Source organism: Myiozetetes cayanensis, unplaced genomic scaffold, assembly GCF_022539395.1.
Source record: "Myiozetetes cayanensis isolate MyiCay16 unplaced genomic scaffold, myiCay2020 scf3, whole genome shotgun sequence".
Taxonomy (NCBI): Eukaryota; Metazoa; Chordata; class Aves; order Passeriformes; family Tyrannidae; genus Myiozetetes; species Myiozetetes cayanensis.
Window position 1 is genome coordinate 54076754 of NW_026087521.1, and position 25074 is coordinate 54101827.

Below are 25074 nucleotides of genomic sequence, written 5' to 3' on the forward strand. Positions count from 1 at the left end.
CGGCGGGGCCGGGCGGCGGCGCTGAGGCCGGTGAGCGCGGGCGGGTGGAGGCTCGGCCGCTCTCCGGGAAGCCGTGAGGATGGAGGGGGCGGGATGCAGCGGGAGAGGCCGCGCGGTTCCGAGGGCGCCCGGGCGCGGGGCCTCCTTGTCGGCGGCGGGAGGCCCCGGCAGGAGCGGGATAAGCGGCGGCGGGAGGCCCGGCAGGAGCGGGATAACCGGCTGCGGGAGGTCCCGGCAGGAGCGGGATAACCGGCTGCGGGAGGTCCCGGCAGGAGCGGGATAACCGGCGGCGGGGCGCGCACGGAGAGAGGCCTGCCGGGCCTGCCAGCCTCTGCTCCCGTCCTGGCCGCAGGGAGACATCCGCCTGCTGCCGCTCCGCCCCCAAGCGGAGGCCAGAGGGGGAGAGAGGGATCGTCCCGCGGGCCGGGCTTTGGGAGCAGGGTGCGATAGAGAACCTTGTTTTCTCGGTACTAAAAGCACCACTGGAGGACCATTGGTTTAAATAGTGCGGTGCGTCCTTAAGCACATCGCAAATGTTTTTCCTAGATACAGGGAGAAGCTTTTTCCCCACGAAGACGGTTGAGCAGTAGAACAGGTAACCCTGAAAGGCGGGGTGGGCTTCATCCATGGACAAATCAGCTTGGTCTTTTTTCATAGTACTGCTTTGAGCACTTGAGGTCCATTCCAACCTGGATTATTCTAGAATCCTCTGTGGGTTTTTGTTTTGTTTTGTTTTGATTTGTTTTTTCTAGAAAGCTTTATGTTGATCTAGCATATCTTGTAATCCTTCTTTGCCTCATTTCCACTAATGATGCAAAAGCAGGGATTCATTTTTTGTCTATAACTGCAGAAGTATGAACACTTATTCCGTTGTGCATTAATCTACAAAACCACTACATATCGCCCCCCTAGATTTCTTCACAGACCATTCAAATCCTGTGTACACCGCTCACTTCTAGGTAGATACCTACTCTTCCTCGTTAATTCAAAGTTCAATCTAGGCTTTCTGAAGTTTCATTTAATTTTCTACAGCCTACTATATTTGCTGTGGCGAGGTAATGAGAATGGTAGTGACCAGCACAAAGTAGCAGTTGAAAAATACAAGATGAGTAAGAGGTTGCTAATTTTTAAACATGAAATTTGAGTCTTAAAACACACCTTCAGAAATTTAAATGAGGGATGAATCAGCCAGCTGATCCTCATATCCATTTCCTTTAGAAGATCTCAGAAATAATGAGATTAAATGAGATAAAATTAAATACTGAAACTTACAGCACCCCTTTACTCTGTATATACAGGTCTCTAGCAAGCAGGATCACAGGTACTTCCAGATAGATATTACTTCATTTCCTAATTGCTCTTCTAACACCTGATGATAGGAGGGTGCTGCTGGCCATGAGAGCAAACATCTCAACTGAGCTGGCTTTTTTTTTCTTAATCTCTCAACTGATTTACAATCCCCACAGCAACATAAGTATGTAAAAAGTTACAGTGAGGTCCTGCACATTAGAGCATGCATTAGATCCAGCATGAGCTTTAAAAGAACTCTGAATTCTTGGAATTGGTTACATACCCTGGAAATGTGATACTGTCACCTATAGGCTTGGAAATACACTAAATCATAACTCTTAATCATCATCTTGGTTTCTATAAACACCATGACATTATGTCATTCATGTTATTTTTTTGTATGTTGTATTTTGCATAGTGCTTACTTACATGGGCTCCTGAGTACCCCAGTCAAATGCATTTCAGCAAGTAAAGTTTTTTTTCCTTTTATAGTATTTTGTGTTTCTGATGATCCTCACCAACAGGGAAAAAGATTGACTGTGATGTCAAAAGTTTTCAGAAAACTTAGAGCCTTTTTGAAGTGAGCATAACAGTCATTTCCATGTTAGATTGTGGAAGGGCACAATTTATCAGAATTTTTTAAAAGCTCTGTAATAGTAAAAATTACTGTATTTTAAGTGGCTGCATTACTCACAACACAATTTTGTTTAACAGCAGGACTGCATATTGAAGTAAGTCTTGGCTATTTTTCCACTTTGTACTGTATCATCTGACATCCCAAACAAATTTAACAATACTTGCTGGCAATTTCCAGCTGGGCTGAAGCATTAATGAAGAGAGCCCTGATCCTTCAGAGATTTACTTACTTTCACTGGACCCACTAAATTCTGTGCTCAGACAGAGCAGTTTTGTCTCCTCCCTGTGGAGGAGAGGCTTTCGTTTGCATTCCCCTGATAAAGTCACTTTTTCAGGACACGGAAAGGTCAGCACACAAAACGTCTGTGACTTACCTACACTTCCAGTGCTTTCAGGGCTGTTGGGAAAAATCTCTTGTTCTGTGGTGGGGCTTGCTGGACAGCACTTCTCAAGTCACAAAGTTTATGAAGACAAAACAATCAGCTTTGGGGTTACGACACAAGCAGTTTCATTAGGCAATCGGATTTTGCCTCAGAGATTTGAAGTAATACTAAACAACATGATACCAGTAAACAGCTTCTGTTAATAACATGAGCTTGCATATAGGAAATTATTCTGTTAGTTTATGATGTAGTAACGTGAGTCCAGCTTTTAGAAGCATAAAAAAGCAACCTAAAAGCAAAGATACACCTTCTTGAGATAAAGTATTTTACCTCTAGAAAATACTTAACCTTACCTGGCAATTAGATGGAGGATCTGTCAAGTTCTCTAAACAACCCAGGTATTTTCTTGGAAGACAGACTATAAGGAAGACTCTAGGAATCTTGTATAACTGTTCCTAAGACAGGTTTCTCAGTCTGTTCTGTAGGAGATTAGATTGCATGATCATAACAGTAATTTCTCATCTAAAAAAACCCAAAACAACCAGAGTAATTTAACAGAATGCTAATGTAGACACTTTCTGAAGCATTCTATACTTACAAAGAGGTGAAAGCAACTGTCCAAAGAGAACTGTTAAATGCAAAATTGTATTTGTTTTCTTCTTTGCAGTTTGAGCATGTTACCAGCAGCAGCCATTTGCCGAGTATTTCACAGATCAGCAGTTTTCCCTTTCAGACTTGGTGCTTCCAAAGGGTTGTTATGAAAACACCACCTAGGAAGTTAAAGATATATTTGATGATATCTTTGTTTGACTGATGTGACTCCTTTGGCCACTGCAGAGCGGGTGACAGTGCATAGGCTGTTGGTGATACCCAGCAGCCAGTCTGAGCAAAGGTGAGGCGTGGGGTTCCCCAAAACTGGGGTTCCCATGTGGACTCCAATACTGCCACGCACTTATTCCACAAGGGCTCTGCCTACTGGCTGGCAACAACAGAAGTGACCTGAAGCCAGAAATAAGGCATCATTGCAAAAAGCAGATGTAGAAAAGTAGGTGCTGGGAGAGGGAAGCAAGCACCTGGAAATGTTAGTGTACTTGCTCCCTCCCCCAAAATACCAGTGTGCTTATTCAGAACTCAATTAGCAGACTCGACTAGTGAAAAACACATCCATAAAGGATTCTGTGATTTTTTTTCTTTCCTTAATAAGGATGATTTCACAATGAAGTTAGGCTACGAACTGCAAGCAGCACTGAGCAGGGCTGTCTCTGACACACGAAGGAACAAGTCACACTCCAAATGATGCTTGAGAAGTTCAAGCAAATACCTTCATAAGAGTTAAGAAAGATATTTAAGCTGCTGTTTTTATTAGTTTAGTGGGATGACTGTCAAATGAAATTGGGTGAATCATTTTTCTCATATGGTGCAAATGATCTGTAATGTAATAACTGTGTTAGCTGCAGAAAATGGCTGACAGTTTGGATCTTGTATGACTGCAAGCGTTCATATGGACAGAGCACTGCCCCTCCATCAGGCCTCTTGCAGACACGTTCCTGTTCCAGTGACACATCCGTCAGAACATTAACCTTTCAAAAATATTCCTCCCCTCTCGCTTTCGTGTGAAAGCTGGATTTTGAGCTAGTAACAAAAGCACTGGTGAGAGTAATTTCTTATGCCAGCTCTGTCTAAACATGAACAATTCTAAGCATTAACTAATTCTTTAAATGTGTTTTCTTACAGTTGTTCTGTCTCCACAGGGCTGACTTCCACAATGTTGAGAGGAGTCGCTCATGCTGCAAAAGACACATTCACTCTTCTGTCCTCAAGATCTCAGCGCTGTAACCCAGGATTGATATTTTCATCAGTATGGCCTGAAGCAGCAAGCAGAAGCTTCCTAATACATTCCAGTTACACAACTGATACAAAGTCAAGAGAGGAAAATAAAAAAACCATTGAGAGTCTCTACAGTTTGTCAGTTGACGTTAAGAAGATACGCCGACTGAAGGAATGGGTCCTTCTCCAGGATGTGGCCTATGTTAAAGAAATTGCTGGGATCTTACAAGAAATGGGAGCAGATGAAACCGCTGTAGCCAACATTTTAGAACGTTGCCCAGAGGCAATTCTCTGCACCCCTGAAGAGATAAACTCTCAAAGAGCTCTGTGGCAATTAGTATGCCAGAATGAAAAACAGTTGATTAAATTAATAGAGCAATTTCCAGAGTCTTTTTTTACTACCAAATATCACCAGAATCAGAAGGCAAACATAATGTTTTTTCAAGAGCTAGGACTTAAGAATAATATAATCACCAGGTTCTTGACAAGCGCACCCAATATTTTTTATAATCCTGTTGAGAAAAACAAAAATGTGATAGAGACATTACAAAGAAATTATTTAAATTTAGGAGGTTCTGAAGCAAATATGAAGATCTGGATACTGAAACTATTGAGCCAAAATCCATTTATTTTATTAAATAACTCCACCACAATCCAGGAGAACTTGGAATTTCTCCAGAAGAATGACTTCACTGACCATGAAGTTCTACAGCTGCTGTCTAAACTTAAAGGCTTCATTTTTCAACTTAATTCTACTACTATGCAGAAGAGTATGCTTTTTTCCAAAAGTGTCTTTAATTGCAGTGATCAAGAACTAAAAGAACTAGTGCTGAAATGCCCAGCCCTTCTCTACTATTCTGTTCCAGTTCTGGAAGAAAGACTTGAAGGACTACTGAAGGAAGGGATTTCTGTAGCACAGATTAGAGAGACACCAATGGTGCTGGAGTTGACAACACAAATTGTTCAGTACCGAATTAAAAAGCTCTCCGCACTAGGATATGACGTAAAGAGTGGAAATCTAGAAAGCTTGAATGGTACCAAGAAAGATTTTGAAGTCACCTATGGAAAGATACAATCAAAGAAGGAAAGACCAATTTTTAATCCCGTTGCCCCTATACACATAGAAGATTAACCTGAATGCTGTATGCAAAATAAAAGTTGATTTTTTTAGATGAAACAAAAGTAATCTTACCCAAACTGTAGTCTTATGCTGTACTTTGTCCTGGAGGGGGTTTTAGGCACAACTTTGTTGTACACTTGTACCGTTCTAACGCTTTCAAATACTGTCACAGAACCTCGTTATGGTAAAGGTTGCCTTTTTCTAGAGAGTACCTCACGTTACATTTTCTTACCTGACAGGGCATTAACTGCTTTGGATTTTCAGCTGTCTCTGCACAGACCATCCTGTGGTAGTCATTAGCACAGTTTTTGTCTGAAAACAGCAAAAGAGGGTTATTTTTCTAGCAGTGTTCAGCAACCCACTGCTTCGCTGACTTCAGGATATTCTCTTGGGGTTCCATTCCTTATGGCTGCAGTAAGTAGCTCTAGCTCCTGGATCCTGACCTGCAACAGACTTGATTCTTTGGTTAGGAATGCCTAGCCAGAGTGCAGTTTGAGTACAGGGGCAGGACATAATTTTTTTAACTCAGTGACTGCTAGAGCAAGACCCTAATATGTTTGTGTACAAACCATAATGCAAAGAAACTACAAGACAGCCTCCTTTACATTTCTGAGACTTCAAAATTTACTTCTTTTGCATAAAAATTGGGGCAGGAGGAAAAACATTTATTGCTAGTTCTTAATTTCTTCTTTTCTAGCAAGGTTTGGGGACAGGAAAGATTAGGGAGAGACTGAGGTTAGTCTCAAATGACGGCAGGAGAAAGGAAAAAGCCATGTTTTTATATTAGGTATAACAAAACTCTAGTCTGTAAACCACTGGTGATTAAAAATGACTACCAGATTTTCAAACAGCTGCCACAGTTTCTAAATATATGGGTGGCACTGCTTCTCAGATAACACCGAATGATAACTGTCAACAAGTGCTGGCTTTCAAAATAGTAACTATCAGACAGCATTTAAGTTCTCAGGGAATTTGATTTCTTTTCATTTATAGGCTGTGAATGGTAATATAAAACAGCATCATCACTGCTGATCATCTAAATAGAATTAGGATCATCAGTGATTTTATTTCTCAGAAGGACTTTCCTAAGCAACTGTTCCACACATGTTCCCTCTTGACAGGAGGAGAAAAAGCAGTTACACAGCCCCCTCACTCCAGGCCATTCTTCAAGGTCATTTTTAACACACATTTTGGCTGCAAGTCCAGGCCTCCTTTTCTTAAAGTGAAGTTTTAAATTGCCGAAGAAAGCTGGTATTAAATCGTTGGTTTACAGGGTGGGCTGCAAGATGATGACTTTATATAGCCTGCCACATTATCTGCTGTGAGCTTGGAAAGGGCTGGAAACACCTGGTGAGAGCAGTGCCAAGATCTCAACAGTTGAAGGTCTTAAACTCACCACTCCGCAGGCTCGTGTGGGTAAATGCCGCTCCTGCAGGAGCACGTGCAACAGTGTCGAGAATGTAAGAAGGGGCATGTATCCCCACCATGAAAAAAGTCAGGCTGTGTTACTAGGCTGAGTCTTTGCTGACTCTTTCAAAACACATTATCGGTTTTTATGAGGGAACTGGGAAGACAGCCATACTACAAACTCACAGGAACTTGCCTTTGCCACTTTCTGTCATTCCGTGCTCAGCTATTAGGCAGACCGCAATATTATTTGGATTCAAAATCCTCCTTCCCCTCAGACACAAGGGGGCATTTCAGCTCTCTGAAGCTGTTCATAACACAATCTGTTACTGAGCCACAGACCTAGCTGGTGATTTCAGGATGAAAAGGAAACCAAGACCAGAACAGTGTTTTCCCTGAAAAGTTTCAGCATTTCTACAGGTATCTGTTTTTAAAGTTCTTTAAACAGCTTATTCCCATCACTTACAATATCTTCAGTGTCAACAGAACAGGAAAAGGACACATTTCCATGAGTCAATCATGGCCTGAGTTATCACAAATTTTCTATTCTGAATGTTTCAATTTCTCCTCCTCCCCCTTCAAAACAAAAGCATGAGCAGAAATGCTTTTTTTTCTCTACCACCAGATGAAAATTCAGTCAGTTATTCATAACTCTATGCCTGGGACCTGTTTCTCTCTTCTTCACAGGATTCACTTGTAATAAAACCTCAGGGAACCTCCCAATCACCAAAACATTGTATTGCTGAAATCCACTTCCTCGTCTCTTTGTTACTCACAGTGAACGTGAACCAGTTTGTACTGTTTTAGTCTGGCACATAAAGATGTGGCCATAGATAAGCCTTTTGTTACAGAACGAGCAGTCAGGCATATAAGGTGCCTTCATAAACATTTCCCCTTTCCAACTGGGGGCTGGGAAAAGGAGAGTAAAATAAAGCCACGACAAAAACAACCCCAACCCACAAGAAAAACCCCACTCGCCCTGAAAATTTAAATTCCATATTCCATTCAGCTCACTATGATCTTAAAAGTGGGTACTCCCAAACCTCATTGAAAAGAAAATTAGTGCAAGGGATTTTGTGCTGTGTCTGTGAACAACTTACACAATGAAGTTACAGTTTTTGTTAAGAGCTGGTTGGCACTAGGTAGGTGCAAATAAGAGATGTTCTGGGGCATGACGCTGTGAGAAGATTTATACCTAAGTATGCCCCTCTCCACAAAACTAAGGAAGCTTTCAAATGTCTGAAACAGCAACAATTTAATATTTCACAGGTGCCAGGACAGAATCGGGCCAAGTTCTTAAGATCAAGCAAATTTCATAAGTGAATGGAAAATACACAGGATATAGGACAAAGCTCTTTGAAAACTAAAACCATACGCCATGTAAAAGTGTTTCAGTTACAAGACTCAGAAGCAATAGCTACAGGATATGTTATGAACAAAACATAATGAAGTGTTGGCAGCTCTTTACAGATCTAACATTGTTTATCTCAGACCACACTTGTTTTGCTGCAAGTTTCATAGTTTAACAATTAAGGAATATAATTAAAAAAAAAAAAAAGGGTATGACCAGTTCAACATTCATGTTTTCAAAAAACTATCAGGAAGGGTGTTTAGTTGGGTGTCACAAATACCACTGTGCTCCAGACAGTTTCTAAAGAGTTCAGTGGCAGCCCTCTGGGGATATGGCTACGTTGGAAACTGCAGAGGAGCAGACCATACTAAATTAAACACTGCAGCTAGATTGCCTCGGATACCCAGGCTAGCTCATTTCTAGAGCTAACTGGTACCCTTAAACCATACTATATTCTATGCAATTAGCTTTTGACTATAAAACGCAGTTAAAGTCTTCAGTTTGTTGCATAAACTTACCTTGTTACGCCCTTGCAGGAGATTGGAACTAAGCAGCTGGTGCATCTAACAGAAAGGGCAGATGCTCTTCCCACCACCCCATGTTCCCATGCTTATGAGTATCATGCTTCCAACATACACAATTACTGATCTAAAATAAAGTTGTTAATTACAGAGTGCAGTTGAAGTACCAATGGCTCAGAGAGATTGGGTGACTACTGTACTATAATTTAGACATAGTGTACATTCAACACCCATGAACAGAGGACTAAGTTTTAGACAAGTGATATGTTTCTTTTTTTTTTCCATTTTTAAAAAGTCCCCCCATATATCCTTCTAGTACAACCACAGACACTATAAAAGTAAGCTTACAAGTTCTCCATAGGAACACAAGTTTGTAGAAAATACTGCATAAACGACATGAACAGATGCCTTCTATGGGCTTCTAAAGAGGTTACTTATTTGCAAAGTCAGTACACAAATAAAAGATCATCAACAGCTTCTATTTTAAGGCAACCTCAAGCTGTGTCTTTACAAGTGCATTTTGCCTCACACATTACAGAAGACCTACAGATGTTCCCATTTGAGGTGTGTCAATATTTGGAACCTGTCAGTATACAAATTACTGGAATGATGTTTCTTTTTTTTTTTCCTTTAAGGCCTCATCTACCTTTTTTGGTTTGTTTTAAATAAAAGTATTACGTTTTACTCAAAAATCAAAATGTAAAGTATGAGAAAGAGATGTAGCGAAAAATTCCTTGCATTTGCTTGAACAGAACAAGAAGACAACCCGGTGCATCACGAAGTTGAGACAACAGCTTTGCTAGTTCTTCAGTGGTTTCCAACTACACAAAGGAATTTCTAGCAAGTAAGACAGTTGTGCTAGATAGCCACAAACAATCAGCCCAGTTTCCATTAAGCCATCTTTTTTCCTAGTGTCTATAAAAAATGTATTAGAAGCAAGTTTTCACCTGCAGGAGATAGATGCATATCATTAAATACACCTGAGATGGAGCAATGGTATTTTCAGTAAAAACTGACAAAAAAATTCAGCTATCAGGATTTGTAAAGAGTCTAAAGCTCAGTCTGGGAACTGCACTGAAATGACAAGACAGTTCTGTACACAGCTTCACCTAGTAAAAAGATATTTTTTCTAATAAGGCATTAAGTTAGTTTACTCTTTGTGATCCCTTCTACCATGTTGTCAATCTTTTTCACTTCTATCTCCCACTCATTTCCCATTTCTGCACACCTTCAGTTCTATTTGCTCCAGTCTGCACTGGCAGAATGCTGTCAGGGACAGTTTACAGGCTGCCTAAAAATACAGGTTCATAACCAAGACTGTTTGGGTACATCCAGCAATGATTTTACACAGCTGAAGGATCCTTAGCAGGAGCATGTGGAAACCACTGAGAACAGGAACTGGCATCTCATTGTATCAGTGGTACAGCAGAGATGACCAAGCTTCTATGTTCACATTTTAGTCCAAAACTGCAGAAGACTTACAGTAAATGAATATTCAAATATGTATTATTCCTTCAGATACACTTACTTCTATAGTTACCAAGTGTAACATTTCACCAGATACAAAGCTTCAATCTAGGCTCTAATAAATCTTCTTACGCTGTGCTAACCAAGCTTCTTCTGTCCTTTTCAGATGAAATCGAGTTACTTGCACAACTCGTTGGAAGATAAAGTGTCTAAGACACATGGCTTCTCATGGTCCCACTCTTAGCAGATTTTAATGCCATTGATGTAATATTCTGGAGAATTGAGTTATGTCTCAGTTTTGGTTTTAGTCAGACTTATCTTTTTTCTTTCCTGTTAAAGGCACTTTACTTGCAACAGCAGATCCTACAGCTGTAACGCCTCCAGCTACAGCAGAAACACTTCCTTTGACTAGACCCACTCCCACTGAAGGCACAGATGTCACCGCTGTTTTGGTAATTTCCAAGCTCTTCCCTCCAATCCAAGCAACACTCCCAATTGTGGCACCAACAGCTCCCTTTGTGACACTGAAGAGGCCACCAGTCACACGAGAAAGCACCCCAGGCTGCTGCTGCGGGTGGTCTTTTAGTGAACCTAAGGAAAGGAACAACAAACAAATCAGTCTCAGTGCTATGATTAAAGCATTTTCAAAAGAGTTATGCGTAAGTATTTCCTTTTCTAGCCTAACAGACACTGCACACAGCATGTACTTACCTTGCAGGCTGCTCTTTTGGGATGCTCCTACAACACCTAGTTCCAAATAACAAAAGACACTTTGCTGCAGCAAGACATACCTCTGTGTTGTTTTCTAACAAAACAAGTCAATACTGAGTCTAAAAATACCAGGCATATGACTCCCAGAGAGTCTGACCTGACAAACTTCTGTCCTCTGTATGCACCACTACTTTCCTAGACTCTGGAAAGTCTCATGGCCAAATCAGTCTCATTTCTGGACTTTATAATGAGGGAGAAATGACACATCCTCCTATGGCCCCCATCCTAATGTTGAGTTAGCCCACAGAGGGGAGACCCTCAAAAGGCAGCAGCACCACCTTGCTGTTCAAATCTCTAAGGAAGGATTGGAAAAAATTTCCTGGTGAAGCAGAGGCAAAAGTTATTAACAAAGAGCTGTTCTTTGAAAAGGACACCGTGAGACAAAGTTACTTCTTTCCTTAGTAATTGTTGTTTTGAAGATGTGCTTACAGGGGTTCTGTGCAGGGGTCAGGAAAGAGGGAAGAGAAGGTTACAAATGAGAGCAATCAGAGTTGTCAAAAGAAGCATGAGGACAAAACTGATGCCAAGTCTTCTGTATCACTTCCTTTCTTCATCCTGTATACAAATTTAACTTTATTCCAAAAAGGTCTTTTCTGTAATTTGGCTAAAGAAGGGGCATGTGTATGTGAAAAGTCCAAGGCCAAACAAGCTCATTAAATACCAAAAGTGGCCCCAAAGGCATTAATAGCAAGAGTTAAAGGCTCTTAACAGAAGTTTCAATATGATGCACAAAACCAAGTCTCCAACCATAGGATTTCTGCATATTATTGACCACAAGAATTTTTTTTTTCTTTTTAATGTTATGTTTAACCTGCATTTCGTGCAGTTTCACGCTTTGTAAGTACTTTGTAAGTCAATTCCTATTCCATATTTATGGTACAATTACATAGCCTCGAAATAATAGAAAGTATTAGAGCAATAGAAAGACCTCTGGAATTAGCCACTTTGCCTTCCAATTGTTTCAGAATTACTTTATATTTCTAAAGTAGGCATCAAAATCCTAAGAGATACATGCACCTTGCCTCTAAAGGGAATCAAGACTCCAATTCCAGCCCCTGCTATGGCACAAGCATCATCGAAAGAAAAAACAGCAATATGAAACAGTATGTTAATGTGGTATTTAAGCACATAAGAAAATATCAGTTGCTGCATCTATAAACCAGTAGCCCTGACACATACTTGTCTGCAAGGTGAACCTGGGGAAATCTCTGCTTTTCACAACAACATTGTTCAGGTAAGCGTTTTTCAGCTCCTCCCTTGCCAATACCTCACCAATTTCAGAGAGAACCATGGCAAGATTTAGCCAGTGAACACAAGCAGGGTAAGAGTTGCACAGTTGTTTGGATTTGGGTTTTTAAAATTATTTTCTAGCTACCTGTAGATAACATATGGGATTTAACATCTGTCTCTCTTCAGGAAAAACAACAGGGGAAACCAAGCAAAGGGCAAGTGGAACTACAAAGGGCAGAGCTAGGGAAGAAACAGATGTGAAGATGGAGTCAGCAGCAGAAATAACATACTTGGAAAAGGACAAGGAGCCTAGAGAGATAGCGGAAAAATCAGATCTAGATCCACCAGAGACCTCTATCCAGCCCTGTCAACACACTGGCTTTCCACTGCGACATGCCTTAGGAGAGCCAGCAGAACAAGTCTGTCTCCAGTGCCCTGACTGCTGACAACTTGCACCCAGAGGACAATTTCCAAGAGTCACCTCCCAGCACTCATCTCTGCAAAATCAAACCTAGGGTGAACAACTTTCCCTGCACTGCCAATGAGTTTGTGATAATGCCAGGACTGACTCAGAACTCAGAGTTAATTTAAAAAGTGTGAAGTTCAGAGCTCCTGTGTGCATGCCTGGAATAATTCAAACAAAAGATGCCACCCAAATGAGAGAATTTCTTACAAGGTTGACAAAAACGAAAAAAAAGGATACAGAGCAATAGTGCAGCTCAAGGTAGCAGAAGATACTGGAAGTGCTTCCAGCTGACAGTAGTCTCTTATTTAAGAAATTGATATAGATAAACAGAAAAAGTAAGGAAAGAAACCTAAAAACATATATTGCAGCCTTTTACTTAAAGCCATGTAATACCTTGCTGGCTCATTCTAGGCCAGCAGCTTTCAACATGAAAATCTCCAGCAAAATTGCACGGCCAACACAAGCACACAGAGATCAGAATTTCTATTTACATACAGAAAGCCTTTAAAGAATCACACTGGGAAAGGAGTATGCAAAGCCTGCTACAAAATCCAATGTCTAGCTATTATTCACTAGAGGGTTCTTGTGGCCAGACTTACAGAGCTTGTAACAGATTTGTTCAGAAAGTGTTTCACTTCCACCTATCTGGTTCACTATCATGAGGGTGAAATAGGAATAAAAGTTTTATCACATTGAATTTTAAGAGCTGATTTCAGTGAATCAGATCTGATGCCAGCAAGAAATGATCCATCATCACTAACTTATTAATTACAAGAGAGAAACAAACAAAAGTAATCTTAATGTGTTTTTCCTCACGTTACTTCAGGAAGCCAGTCCTTTGACATCATCTACATTTCACAAGTGTAAATACAGACTGTGACAGTGTATAAACAATTTCTGGTAATGGCTGACACATTCTGATTACCATCCAGTTTGCATTGTCCATGAGGTCTAATGAACCCCCACAGCTGCAAAGTTTTATTGCCAGTTGATTTCTGTTCTAGGATACACAACCCTGGTCTCCTTTTTCCTAAACAGTATGAAAAAGAAGGTAAACCAGATCATTCCTAAATCGAGGGAGAAAATGACACAAGTTCCCTGTCCAGGAGTTGGCTCTATCAAGCTATCTTGCAGCCAGCTTCCTGCTGAAAGGAATCCAGCAACGAACAAGAGTTCGAATGAACTTAGGTTGCAAAGGTTGGCGCCGCTTGCAAAGCAGAGAATACGGCATCCGAACAGCACTACTCAAAAAGCAGGAGCAGAAAAGCTTCCTCCACACATTCTTTAAAGCCTCTGGGCACCAAGCTTGTTGAGTGTGATTTGGACAAACTAGAACTACTTCTATCTTTACGGAAAGCTGCAAATTGGTTTTGGAATTGAGCCTTTCCTCTAAGGAGTATTTTGGCAGCCTGTTCAGAGAGATGATCTTCCTGCCGGCACTAAACTAGCAGCCTTCCATCCACATTTGGCCGTCTTTTTGTGATGGTGTAAGTATATCACATATGAAGCCTTGTACAACATTCAAACCCAGCTTGTTCTTCAAGGGTGTTCCAACATCTTAACTGAACTCCTAAGGCTGGAAGAGTGCATGTGAATCAGAACTGGAAGGACAAAGCCTCTTCAAGGATGGAGTTTACGATAAGCTGTGTTTCATTCTGCTTCCTCTAACTACACCAACTTTCTCCATCTATTTAAACTTCATATTCAAACTGGTTATTGTCAATATGAAATAAGAAAATGTGTGGAAGAAAATAAGTCTTAACCGCTCACAAATTTTAAATGAAACTTTGCAATAACCAATTATCAAATTCTGCCCTTATGCTGCATCTGGAAAACCTAGGGAATATTCTAGGAAAAGAAAAAATGCTCACTTGTTTCACTGCCTTACTCAAAGAATAGGTTGTAGTTTTCAGACCACACTTGGCTTTCTATACAAGAGGTTTAACATGTATAAAACACAATTCAATCTTTAAGGCAAAAAACTCCAAATAAGCAAACAAAACCTGGTCTTAAAAATTAGACTTGAAGATAACACATATTAAGGTATAGTTTCCAATCTGGCATTTGCTATCAGAAATGCTTCTGAGATCTTGACGAGAAGAAGCAAGATTTTTTGTCTTCACACCATGATACTCTAACAAGTTCAAGTATAGGAGAGCTGAAGAATCACTGTGCCATGAAAATCTATTTCTCCCTCTCATCTTCTTGTACTTGTGTCTTTTGCCTTATAGTTGTTAAGAATAGAGTGAGCTATTCCACTTCAATCCCTTCTGCTACAATTAGTGGATAATACTGTTGTTCAACTGAATTATTCAGTTATACAACATATAAAAGCTGAGGGAAAAAAACCCAACAACAAACAAACAGAGCTTTAAAGGGCCATTATAAACTGAAGAGCAACAAATAGAGAGGAATCATGACTCACCCACGTTTACAACCAACACATTTGGTCTTAAAGCAAGAGCAGACAAAACACAGATAGCCTGTGCACCAAGAATGGCTTTTGATCTACTATGCTTCCAGTCACGTTATGCAAACAGGACTCTTCACTAACCTGCCAGTCCACAGCCTGGAAAGAACTCTGTGCATTTGCAACTGCATTTCCTCTGCAGATCTAATAATCAATTTACAATTCGTTTGGTTCAGGAGACCAAGATGTCTCTGCATTAACAAAGTCAAGTGAGTGTTTGTTTTTATGAAACCATGAGACTGTCAGCAGTTAGAACCACAGTATGATGAAAAAGGGTCTCCAAAAGTGGTAATAAAGTTCTACATAGTTTTAAAAACATCTTGTTCAAAAGTCACAAGCACTATGAACACAGCAAGGTGTCCAAAAGTGAAGCTGGGCTCTTCCCATCTCTCATAATGAACAGAAGAAATAAACACCCGTTAGACCAATTCATATCTCTAGAAACTAATCTGCAAATTAAGTCCTTCAGTATCTGCCCATCTTCTCTATAATTTACAGGTACAGCTGTCTACTGAGTTATACTCAGCATCTTTATTGTAATCAGGATAATGCAGAAGTGCAAAATAATCCATGCCTATCCCTACCCAGGGCTGGCTTGTTTACTATTACTTAAATAGAAGTTAAAGCTTTCAGATCCATTTTCCATTTTTTAAAGAGAGAATGAACTTCTGGTTAATTTACTTCAGATCATGAACACTAGTACATACCTTCTGGTGGTTCATCATGAAGGTATGATGGGACTTCCTGTTGATTTTTGTCCGTTTGATTCATTATTGCCTAAAAAAAGAAATTCACATATGCTATACATCTCTTCTGGCAAAGCATAAATTAATCCATGAATCCAAAATTCAAGTAGTTTAAGTTCCACAGAGAATGAGCTTCTTTTTCTTTACTAGATAAGCTAGCAGCTGCTGTCAAACTGCTGCTCTTTTCTTAATCTGTGCTTTTGCATTCTTCAGCCAGATTCAATACTTGAAAAAGGAGCCCTCCACCACATCAGCAGGCTTGGTGAGAGCTGCCACCCCACACCAAGTACATCTTGAACCTGAAAAGCAATCAGGAAGACAACCAGTATGAAAACAAAACAACCTCTGCTACATAACAGCTTATGTTTATGCAGTGAAAAGGAAAAGGCAAGTGATCACAGAGATGGTGGACACTAGAGAAATGACAGCAGCATGCCTATAAGATCTGCAGGTACCTGGAAAGCAATAGCTTAAAGAAACAAGTCCTTGTAGCATAATTTGAACAAATGCCATGAAAACAAGATGGAAGAATAGCAATGGGAACACATAATTTATCTTGTCACAGTACTGCATAAACGGTGTGGTGACAGCAGCAGAACTAGACTGTTTTAACTTTACACAAAAACTTCCCAATGAAAACATTTCAGAAAAGATTTCTTTACGCCAAAAGCTGTTTCTTAGAGCAGTTCTAGAGCAGCAGTCCCTGACAGTGAGAGGAAGCACAGAGAAAGTAAGTGGAGCTGCTGATTTGAGCTGAGTTTTCTCTCTGGAGGGGAAGAAAGCAATATCTAGTCCAGGTTTCCCTCCTGCTTTCCTCCCCCACCAAAGCATGCCTTGTTATTAAGTCTTGCCTCTTCTCCTGAGCTCTCTTGCTCATCTTGCTTTCCCTCCTCAGCAGGCACCAAGATGAGAAAAAGGAAAAACAAGTTGCATTATACCAGTCAGCATCCTATCTTCCTGCCACTGACCTTTTAGTTCCCTTCTCCCTGCACAAGTCTTTAAATATTTAATTTCTTCCAGGAGTCAGTGACCACCACAAAAATAATTCCCATCTCTCTTGCTGTGCTCAGATCCCTCTGTACCTCCTCTGGGTGAGAAAGCAATAGGTGGGATCTGAAGAAGGAATGAGGAGGCAGAACCAAGTGGGAAGACTCACCTAGAAAACAACAGCTAAAACTCTCACAGTATAATTATGAAGTCAAAACATCACAGTAAAAAGTGGCACCCACATGCTAAATCATGATCTCTGGATGAGAAGCAAGCCTAAATTGGATATTAAAGAGTCCTCACAATCAGCACTACCAGTATCAGTTCACGACTCAGGGTACTTTTACACAAGAAGCTGAGGAAAGCAAGCAAAAGTACCTACTACAAGGATGGCCAATTCCATGGAAATGCTGACTGAGTACTGCTCAAAAGCCAGAAATGCAAACATGTAAACTAAGAAATAGGAAAGTATCATAGAGTATCCCAAGCTGGAAGGGACCCACAAGGATCATCAAAGCCCAACTCCTGGCCCTACACACAGGACAGTCCCAAGAATCACACCATTTGCCTGAAAGCATTGTCCAAGCGCTTCTCAAACTCTGTCAGGCTTGGTGCTGTGACCACTCCCCTAGGGAGCCTGTTCCAGTACTCAGCCACTCTCTGGGTAAATCTTTTCCTAATATCCAACCTAACCCTCCTCAGAGACAGCTTCATGCCATTCCTTCGGGTCCTGTCACTGTCACCAGAGAGATCAGCACCTTCCTCTCCTCTTCCCCTCAGGAAGTTGTAGAGTAGCAAGACAACAAGTTTGAAGACTTAACACATGAAACAAAAATATAAAGCACTATAAGAAAGAGAAGACAGATGCTGTAAGAAACTGATAGCCCTGATATTATTAGATCAAAATATCTGTACCAAGAGGAAGCAACTACGTTCCTACTTAACATGTGGCCATTTTGGTCATTAAGATGATTACTCTGTCAGGAACTTGGAAGGAGTTTATTTGCTGCATTAGGGAAAATCCTAAAAATAGTACAATAAAATTCAGAACCTAGTAAGCCTTAATTCAAACAATGGAATGAGAAGGTGACCAAAAGAGTTTTAAAGCAGACTCAGGGGAGACCAGTGAGTAAAGAGATAAATTATTTTTTATAAAGATCAATCTCCACTAATATATTTGTATCTAGCCAGCATGTAACTCCTAAAAGAAGCCCAGAAGAAATTACCTGTTTGAGTTTCCAGAACTTTTCTGTCAACAAAGGCTCACAAAAATGATTTAATCTTATGACGACAGAGAAAACACTGTCAGGGATTATCAACAGGTTCAGAGAGAAGCTGGAATAAGTAACCAGTTCTGGACATGGCTAGAACACTAGAAATTGTCACAAGGCTACATACAAGGTTGAGTATTTTCTGCTATTAAGAAGGTATTGGATGCAGCAGCACTGACAGAAGATACAGACCAGATGAAGCCCCAAGAATCTGTTGTACTAGGGTACAACATCATACAACTAAGACCAGACCTGTTCACTGAAAAGAGTTAAAGACTGGCAGACAACACAGGTAAAAGATGCTTTCTTAACTCTCCATAATCTCATCAGACGGACAGTCAGATTTGCTTCCAGTTCCTGCAAAGCTAAATGAGCAAAGCAACGATTTAACAATTGCAACAGAAATACTTCACTGACAATTACACAGATCACAGTGTATCTATCTTCCACAGCACAGGCACTGGTAACTGGTGCTTTCAGACCCCAGAAGGCAATGGAGAACTACAGGCTTGAGAAGATCAGCTAAGGGAAATAAGTCACTCTTGGTAGGATTAAATTTGTTCCACACAGAAGGGAGCCTCCAGGGGTTTGCAGATCAGAAAGTTGAAAACTACTCTATGATGTGTGGTTCTACAGGTGCCAGTGGATGGTTGGACTGGATGATCCTGAAGGTCTCTTGCAACCTTGATGATTCTATGATGCTGCAAGAGATGTGCCTAAGCAGCCCGTGCTAGGTTTTACTCGCTCTTCTCCTACAGCATCAGTGCAAGTGAAAACATTATCACATCACTGTCAGAAAAGTCTTTTTCGGTAGAAGCTCTCCAGTGAATTACAGATCAAGGCCAAAATCCAGCAAAAGACTTCTGCAGAAAATATTCAGATATCTAGGTTACAGTCTGTGTCATGCATCCTTGTATCCAATTTAACATGTCAGGAAACTTAAAAGACTGAAAAGTGATCCAAAAATCCTGTGTGCTAAACAGGGTGCATATGTAGTGAATGGGAAATACTATGGAGAGGAGCATGTTTTAAACTTGGCTCCCTTCCAGAGATTTAGAGTATTTCTACTGATTGGAAGTCAAAGGCCTGGAGTAACTGCTTAGTGGCAGATTACTTCATCCAGTCTTCAGGCAAAGAGGACAGAAATATAATTTTTTTATTCAAAAATGTGAGTTAGAAAAGCAGTTACCACTCACTATATTTTACAATACCATCGAGGTGAAAGCACTCACCTACAATTCAATGCCTCCTTTGTCAATTAAGACCCAGGCTTGTATGTCCCACTTTACATCAGAGCCCCTTGGTCACAGGGGGACTGCAGTGTATCCTAAGGGAGGTTCCTGTTTGTGCTTCCTGCTGAAGAGGCGTCCCCACAAAGAAGAAGAAAACAAAATTCATGAGACCGAAGAGAGATTACAACTCAGCTAACACCTAAGGCACTGATCTGGAGGTGCAACTATAAGACTTTTGTGCAGATGGTGAGGTCATTCAGACATGCTATTGGTTAAGAAACCCTGGATACTTGGAAACTGCAGATTCAAAGTTCCCCACATGCAATGAACCATTAGTCACAATGATTGCCAGTACTGCAAGCATATGCAGCAAGGCAAAGGTTTATCAGAATCCTGAACTTTGGAAGCTTTCTGATATGTTTTCCAGAATCTTCTTCAAAATATGCTAGAACTAGCCAAAAAAAGAAAAGGAAAAAGGAAAGCAAGCAAAGACATCCTTCTTTGGCATTTTTACCGTGTAATGCCAAATTCACAGTGACTTGTGTCACTGGGGAAAAGCCTCGAGTTTTATTTAACATCTGCATTAAATGATCACATGGAATGAGGTAGGATCTCCATGAGGCCAGGCAGAACTCATTCATGAAACAGACATCTAGCCTATTAATGACACACTTCAGTTTCCTTCTTCATCTGTGTTTTCTCATGTTAAGAAGTGGAAGCAAACCCAGATCTTAAAAGAGATTTCAAAAAGTGATAAACATAAACTACTTTTGGGCTTTTTCCCCTGTGTACTTAGGAGGATGCTATTCATAATATAAGCAGATAAGGGACAGATAATATATCCAAATAAGGGATAACTTCTCATCTTTCTTAACAACACATTAAAATAAATTAAAACCTTCATACAAAAAAAAATTTAAAAGTATAAAAATGGAAGTCAATCTTCCAATTGGTTTGAAAGAAAGCACACATATTTCATATTATGAAATATGAAATACATGGAAATATGAAATACATGGAAATATGAAATACATGGAAATATGAAATACATGGAAATATGAAATACATGGAAATATGAAATACATGGAAATATGAAATACATGGAAATATGAAATACATGGAAATATGAAATACATGGAAATATGAAATACATGGAAATATGAAATACATGGAAATATGAAATACATGGAAATATGAAATACATGGAAATATGAAATACATGGAAATATGAAATACATGGAAATATGAAATGTTTTAGACTGTTGTAAAAAAAATTTGTTTAGAATAGGATTTTTAATTCAGGAGCTATTTACAACATTGTGTTATAAGACCTTGAATGAAAGCGTCAGGAAGCTCTAGAGGTAGTGGTACAACTATACATACATTCACATAAAAGCTAATTAAAATAAAACTTACTCACCAAATATAATATTTTGTGAAGATTTCTAGTTAGTTGTTTCCACAAAAATATTCTGCATACACCTGTGAGAAAGGCAGAAGGTTAATGACATCTGATGGAACAGTGCCACTGTCACATACCTGTCATGGGTGTAAGGTGGGAATCAAATACAAATGCCACAGCACGGAAGAAGTACACTTGGTATGGCCTTAAGATGTCAACATTTTATGAGATTTCTCTCACTGAAACACTGATGCCTTCTGTTTTCTTGGGCAATGGAGATAAATCTTACTTGCTCCATGTGCTATCATGAGGACTGCTATAAGTGTGTTAATCCATGTTAAGACACAACCACTCCTTAGTGAGCCTTGGACAGCAACTTGTAAAGTTTTAGCCTTCCATTGAGAAGTGGGCTCTATTCATTACAGACGTGTGAGTAACTTCATGAGCTTCAGCTGATGCCCTTGATGTCTTTCTGACTTCACAGACAAAAAGCCCTACTGTCTCAGCACAGCAAACCTGGCCCAAGCAGCAGCCAGTGAAAACTACCTTGTTTCAATGCCACTACTCAGATATTTGTGGGCAGCAACGAAACTACCTAAGGATGGGGCCAGTTTCAGGTGGCAGCACAATGCTGCTCCAGACGGCTGCAGCAGCAGCAGACAGTGCTAGAACTATCTACCTGACAAAACTGCAAACAAACCCATCGCCTGGTCTTAGTCCACCACAAAAAAAGCTATCTTCTTTCTGTCCACCAGCTATGCAGTTAGGAAGCTTGGCTATGGAGCTGATGGAAAAAGAATCAACCCTTGCCACATGCACAGCTCTCCTCCCCTTCTTTCAGCAGCTGCAGCAGATTTATGAATGAACCCAATGCATTTCAAGTACATGGAAAAAAATATTTTTACGAATGATACTTCAAGCAATAAATTTTTGAAACAGTGCTCTACTCTCCAAATTAAACAAGAAAATAAGCATGAAGCCAAAAAGAGGTAAACCCACCCATAGCTGCTCTTCGGGGTACTGCTTCAAGCTGCACAAAGACCCCTCACTATCAGCTTCCCTGCTTTACACCTTGGATTGGGACTTGTGACGTGTCACAAGTAATTGTGCCCAGTGCTGTTCTCTCAGCCATAACCCTCAGCGCACGGCTGACATGGAAATGTGGTTTTCAGCTTGTTAATGCAAGGGAGAGAGTTGACTGAGCAGAATTCTGCAAGAAGAAAGAGTCAATGCTAACAGAGCTAAAGTAAAAAAACAAATCCAGGCACGTAGAAAGCATGTAGCTAAAAACCAAGAGCATAGCTAGCATTTCAACAAGCCTTCTGTTTAAAAGCCAGGTTTCAAAATTCAGATTTACATATACAGTAGGACTGGCTTGGAAGCAAGCATGCCCATTTCAGAGTTTAAAATAAAGACGACAGTTTTCAGAGAAAGATTACAAAGAGTTGATCAGAAGTTTCCAGGTGTGAACCACAGCTTAATTCTAAGCCTACAGGAGGATGGGCTACAACTTCCCCCAGGAGATACTAAGTTTGTACATAAGAAATGTACATAACAGGCTCACAGTTTACAGGGTTCATTACACAGCTGGGAAGGTAATGCCACATATCTGTATCAAAAAACAAACACATACCTCCATTAAAAGCAAAACAGAGGTATGTCTCCTGCAAAAAAAAACCCCTTAACTCTGACTGGAACATTACCACATCATATTTCTCCATCACTCTCAACTAAAATATAGACCAGGCTCCAGAAGAGGCTCTGGGGAACACCTGATGTTGGCAATCACAAGATACCAAATCAAAGGTTGTAGAAACCAGAATTCCCCTTTTCTACTCCTCCAAAACTGTTTTCTAGAAATTTAATGGTAAGTTTCAGCAAGGTGGAAGGCATACCTTCAGAAAAGACAATGAAAACTGCATTGTACCAGTCCTGTCACCCTTCGCCTCCTGCTAGCTCAGTTTTCAGAAGCAAAGCCTTCCCCATTTCTTATAACACTTCCCCAATGCCTGACCTCCACATCTGTCTCAGACCTCCTTTTCCAGAAGGCCCTCAAAGACAAAATCCAACAGTATCTAACAGCCAGAACAACAAAGCAGCTTCTGAACTTCCTTGCCATGATTGCTAATGAAATAGGAGTTTTTTTCCTAGCATCCACCAGCTGTTCGTTGGCTGCTGCCTTACATTTGGACCTGATCACTTGTTGGACAAGGACCGCTTTTCGGTTTGTGTGTTTGCAACGCAGTCCATTTCTATACTGAGGTGGCAACATTAACTTTACTGAATATTTAACCACAGTTTAACAGAAAGATTTATAAAAAAATGCTGGATAGTATTTACTGAGCAGTCTTAAAATTGATGTGCATACAAACCAGTACTTACATACTAAATTAAGCTATCCTGCATATAGCCTTCCAATTATACAGGACTTGCCGCCTGAAGCACAGCAGTGAACACACCGAGGCAGGCTACCTGCACTTGGTATTTATCTTCCTTACTGAGTGACATCCTGAATCAGAATTCTCATTTTCAGCCCAGTTAAACAAGCAGAAGGAAGCATTTAATTGAATCTGCAGAGGTTGCCACTGCACTTCGCACAGTGACCAGAACCAGTCGTATGGCTACAATAACTTGCCTTTATTTCCAGGCCACACCACATACATGCCTAGACAGGATGAATGTGGAAAACCAGGCTGGTCCCTAACAGTTCATAAAAAAACTCTTCATATCCTACTCCATCGAGCTGGACTTGGAGATACACAGATGAAACAAAGGGGAGGTTACTACAGCAGACATCTGAACACAGCAAAGCTTAAAAAGAAGAAAACCCGAAAGAAAGCTTCTCCCGGCTCGGAGAAGTTCACGGGGGGAGTCAACAAGCTCACCCAGGAGCGAGGCCGAGGCGAGCACGGCTTCCTCCCAGGTGGAGCAGGAGCCGCTCAGCCCCGGGCGCCCGGCCCGGGGGGCGGCAGCTGCAGGGCACAGCCCCCCTGCTCCCGGTCCCGCACCCAAGGAGCCGCCCCACATCCCTCGTAGGGCGGCCGGAGCCCCGCAGCCCCCGCCGCCACGTCCTCCCCTCGCAGGTACCTGCGTGCCCGGCGGAGCTCCGGAGGCGGCCCGGCAGCGAGCCCCGCTCCCGTCCCCGCCGGGCCGGCGCAGGCACCGCGGCGCAGGGCGGCGGCCCTGACGTGGCAGCCAAGGCCGCGGCGGAGCCGCTACGCCCGGCCCGGCGCTGCCGCCCCGCGGAGCCGCGGCAGGAAGCACAAAGGCGGCCGGGCTCAGCCCGCGCCGGGGGCAGGTGGCGGCGGCTCCGCTCCCCGGACCCGCCTCTCCCGCCAGCGGCTCCGCCGGGGCGCCCTCCCGCCTCCTGCCCCCGAAGTTTCCCTTCCTGCGCGGGGAGGGCGCTCGGGAGGCTGCCCGGCTGACGGCGGGGCCGGGAGGCGGCGGCCGCTCAGCCCTCCCGCCCTCACTCACCGCGCAGCAGTCGCGGCTCGCTCAGCCCGGGCTCCGCTCAGACTTTACTCCTCCGCCCGTCCCCGCTGCCGACGTGGCGCCCGCCGCCGCCCGCCCTATCGGCGCCCGCAGACCCCGCCCCAGCGCCCGGCGCGGCCCCTCACCGGCCGGGGGGCGCCGCCGCCCCCGCCCCCTGCCCGCCCCGGGGCCGCCGAGCCCCGCGCCGGGAGCCCCGCCGGTCTCCGCCCCCTCCGCCGCCGCACCGCCCGCAGGTTCCCTCGGAGGGGCCGACCCTCGTCGCTGCCAGAGGCCCTGGAGCCCCTTCCTCCTCCGGGGAACGGGGCAGCCCCCGAAGGGTCTTGCGGGTCCGGGGCACCGAGGTGAAGGAAGGTGCCGGATAGTGGCAGGGCAGAGGACAAGGAGGCGTTGCCGTAGCTGACCGAGATGCTGCGGGGTGCAGGAGATGGGCTTGCGGCGCTCGGTTGGGCTGGGAAGCGCCTCAGACGAGAGCTGGGGTGAGCAGATGCGCCCTTGGGGCGCCCTGGCCGTGCTGCTGGCACAGCGGGGAGGCTGCAGGAGCTCCCTGCGGCACGGAACAGCGCTGTCCTGCGAGGAGCTGCACCCAGCCCAGGGCCAGCGGCGTGATGTGAAGCCGCGACGCTAATCCCAAAGATCTGGGTTTGTGTTAAGCAATGTTTACATTGCACCCCGTATCCCAGCTATTATTTGAGTGAGCAGAGCTTCTCGCAGCCTGTAGGGAATAAACTTGTGGTCATCATGGTTTGAGGGCATGACTCTCTAGGTAACTACACCAGTGAGAATAACTGGGGAAAGACGAGTTTTCTGGTGCTCATCCCCTTCTTTGGGACCTCTCCATGGACATCTCTAAGGATCTCTGGGGATGAACAGTGATGAACAGGAAGTTTGTTAGGCAAGGAAGGGCTGGATGGCTAAGGGAGAGAGGAAGTCGCAGGTACTTCAAATATGATTTTAGAAACAGAACTCTCAGCCTCACAGAAATACATACCCTATGAAATGCTTTGT

The 25074-nt window shown here is 42.4% G+C and overlaps 2 protein-coding genes across 10 annotated transcripts; one reads left to right on the top strand and one right to left on the bottom strand.

Moving 5' to 3' along the window:
* MTERF2 (mitochondrial transcription termination factor 2) lies at positions 1–6023 on the top strand. Of its 2 annotated transcripts, none has more exons than XM_050323715.1 (2): positions 1–30; positions 4061–6023. In XM_050323715.1, the coding sequence occupies exon 2, from the start codon at positions 4075–4077 to the stop codon at positions 5266–5268; it is 1194 nt and encodes a 397-aa protein (XP_050179672.1). In that variant the 5' UTR covers positions 1–30; positions 4061–4074; the 3' UTR covers positions 5269–6023. The 2 variants fall into 2 exon arrangements, with proteins under 2 accessions (XP_050179672.1, XP_050179673.1); XM_050323716.1 differs by having other exon boundaries at positions 11–30; positions 4044–6023.
* Positions 6024–7899: 1876 nt separating this feature from the next.
* Positions 7900–24331, bottom strand: TMEM263 (transmembrane protein 263). 8 transcript variants are annotated; one of them, XM_050323726.1, is made up of 5 exons: positions 24294–24310; positions 20596–20657; positions 19176–19299; positions 15647–15716; positions 7900–10593 (listed from the first exon to the last, which is right to left on the bottom strand). In XM_050323726.1, the coding sequence occupies exons 4-5, from the start codon at positions 15708–15710 to the stop codon at positions 10307–10309; spliced, it is 351 nt and encodes a 116-aa protein (XP_050179683.1). In that variant the 5' UTR covers positions 15711–15716; positions 19176–19299; positions 20596–20657; positions 24294–24310; the 3' UTR covers positions 7900–10306. The 8 variants fall into 8 exon arrangements, with proteins under 8 accessions (XP_050179683.1, XP_050179678.1, XP_050179679.1 ...); XM_050323721.1 differs by lacking the exon at positions 24294–24310 and adding an exon at positions 24052–24157 and having other exon boundaries at positions 19176–19296; XM_050323722.1 differs by lacking the exon at positions 24294–24310 and adding an exon at positions 24052–24157.
* Positions 24332–25074: the final 743 nt, after the last annotated feature.

Excerpts from the sequence above, each read along its gene's own strand:
- MTERF2 (XM_050323715.1), top strand. The coding sequence starts at position 4,075 with ATGTTGAGAGGAGTCGCTCATGCTGCAAAAGACACATTCACTCTTCTG.
- TMEM263 (XM_050323729.1), bottom strand. The coding sequence starts at position 15,710 with ATGAATCAAACGGACAAAAATCAACAGGAAGTCCCATCATACCTTCAT. Across the intron at positions 10,594-15,646 it reads TCATGATGAACCACCAGAAG|GTTCACTAAAAGACCACCCG; the intron begins GTATGTACTAGT and ends TCCTTTCCTTAG.